The following is a 2,343-nucleotide window of genomic DNA, read 5'->3' as shown; positions in this document are numbered from 1 at the left end:
TACTGGAAACTTAATGGTATCTTACTGGTATCTAGGTATCTGTCAATAAAAATACATAAAAAGCATGAAGATAAAGACACAGATGAAGATGACTCCTATCCTAACTACGGTTGGGTATCATGAACCGTTTCAAAGAACCGTGGATTCGATAAGAAACATGCGTTTGGATTCTGCTTATCAAGTTCCTAACTTTCTACATATTTCAGTGGTGCTGCCGACTGAAGTGAGCATTTTATAGTTTAAATGTTCACTTATCTGCCGGGACCTGTTATGCAGATCTAATGTCAGATCATTTGTTAACGCGTACGTTAACACAAGTCACCATCAGTTATTCTGCATTGAGGTTAAATTCCCAACTGAGATATAATAACATGACACACACTCCAACAGCGGGAGGTGTAGATCCTCTGTTCTGGATCAGCGTGTATCTGTGGTGAATATGTGATATCAGCTGATGATAGATGAGCTGTGATCTCACTCTGTTTACTTCATGTTATGTTATTATTTATGTTATGTCTCTCTCTCAGGTGCACACGTTTTCCAGAACATATACGGCTGTGAGTGGGACGTTGAGACCGGAGAGGTTAAAGGTTATGATCAGTTTGGTTATGATGGAGAAGATTTCATTTCACTTGACATGAAGACAGAGACATGGATCGCTCCAACACCACAAGCTTTCATCACCAAAAACAAGTGGGATAATAACAGAGCTTTGACAACACAGAGAAAAAACTACCTGACCCAGATTTGCCCTGAGTGGTTGAAGAAGTATGTGGACTATGGGAGGAGCTCTCTGCTGAGAAAAGGTAGAATCACATGACCTGATGTAGTTTCATGGACACAACGATGTTGCTAAAAACAGTACAATTATTCAAATTACACATTTCTGTTGATCTGTATCATGTTTGCTGTTGGTCTCTCTTTGTGCCTCTCTCCCCTAAGAAAAAAAAATCTGCTGAAGAACAGTCTGCTTAAATGCTTTCACTGGAAACTTGAACTTGAACCGTACAAGCGTAGATACAGACGTCTCTCTCTCTCTCTCTCTCTCTCTCCCCAGAGCTTCCCTCAGTGTCTCTCCTCCAGAAGACTCCCTCCTCTCCAGTCAGCTGCCACGCTACAGGTTTCTACCCTGACAGAGTCACGATGTTCTGGAGGAAAGATGGAGAGGAGCTTCATGAGGACGTGGACCTCGGAGAGATCCTCCCCAACAACGATGGATCCTTCCAGATGAGTGTTGACCTGAAACCTCCATCTGGAGACTGGGAGAAGTACGAATGTGTGTTTCAGCTCTCTGGTGTGAAGAACGACATCGTCACCAAACTGGACAAAGCGAAGATCAGAACCAACGAAGGTAAGACTGGAATCAATTGTGATGGAGACACAAATACATTTTGTTCTGTTGTCAGTTATTGATTTGTGCTGAATACAACTTGATTCCTTTTGTTGTTTAAGCTGATGACGTCCAAGAACAACCAAACATTTTAACTTTCTTAATTTAAAGTTATTTTATGTTTTCGGGCCTCAACTTGTCTGTTAGCCCTTGTTATCAGCTAACACTTCTTGTGAGGCATACTGGTGATATTAAATATGTGGCATTCAACAAATTTCTTATATTTAGAATTTTCTAAATTGGTACGAACCAAATTTACAAAACATTGTCATAAACAAACAGTTTGTCTCTCTGCACAGGGGGAAAACACTCATTTTAACTGAAATCATAATGTCTTAATCTAAATGAATTTGGTGTTTAAATGTGATGCCACAATTAACTAAAACAAAGTAGACAAACATTACAGACATTTTTAAACATTTTTGTAGAGAAAGTCATGGCCTGTGTTGACTACCTCCACACATGAATAGCAGAAACATATTTCACTCATTGGGCTCTTTGAGGATTTAAATCTGAATTGAAATTAAACATTTAATTTTTATTGGACCACTATTTAATAACTTTTGAATTCTTGTTACTGGACTACACGCCGTTAGGCAAATATTCCTACACTAAATGTCTATCTGATGGTGCTGTAGCTAAATGTAACTCCTCAACACCACCTCCTTTCTATTATTAACATGACCATAACTATTATTCTCTTCCCTCCTGCTCTCTCTCACTCTCTGAAAGCCATGTTTCATCACTGTGTGTCCCTGAGGTACCACATGCACATCTGCACGCTAAACTAGGAGAAAACTGAAAGAAAATTCAAAGTATAGCCTCTTTCAGACACACCCCTAATCTAATGTCAGATTAACATGTTATTCTCATGTCTGAATAAGGGCCTGAGTCACTTTTAAGTAAAGGTCATGAAGAAAGAAAAGACAGAGAAAGAGAGAAATGTGTTCAAA

The 2,343-nt window shown here is 39.2% G+C and overlaps 1 protein-coding gene across 1 annotated transcript; it reads left to right on the top strand.

The window, feature by feature from the left end:
- The first annotated feature begins 429 nt into the window (after positions 1–429).
- On the top strand, positions 430–1,428 carry LOC123965746 (major histocompatibility complex class I-related gene protein-like). Its single transcript, XM_046042117.1, has 2 exons — positions 430–806; positions 1,058–1,428. The coding sequence occupies exons 1-2, from the start codon at positions 491–493 to the stop codon at positions 1,411–1,413; spliced, it is 672 nt and encodes a 223-aa protein (XP_045898073.1). The 5' UTR covers positions 430–490; the 3' UTR covers positions 1,414–1,428.
- The last annotated feature ends 915 nt before the right edge of the window (positions 1,429–2,343 follow it).

Source organism: Micropterus dolomieu, unplaced genomic scaffold (assembly GCF_021292245.1).
Source record: "Micropterus dolomieu isolate WLL.071019.BEF.003 ecotype Adirondacks unplaced genomic scaffold, ASM2129224v1 contig_11074, whole genome shotgun sequence".
In the NCBI taxonomy this organism is placed as follows: Eukaryota; Metazoa; Chordata; class Actinopteri; order Centrarchiformes; family Centrarchidae; genus Micropterus; species Micropterus dolomieu.
This window is presented reverse-complemented; position numbering and strand designations above follow the sequence as displayed.

Coding starts and splice junctions, on each gene's coding strand:
- LOC123965746 (XM_046042117.1), top strand. CDS start 491: ATGTTATGTTATTATTTATGTTATGTCTCTCTCTCAGGTGCACACGTT. Junction 807..1,057: donor GAGCTCTCTGCTGAGAAAAG/GTAGAATCACAT, acceptor CTCTCTCCCCAG/AGCTTCCCTCAGTGTCTCTC.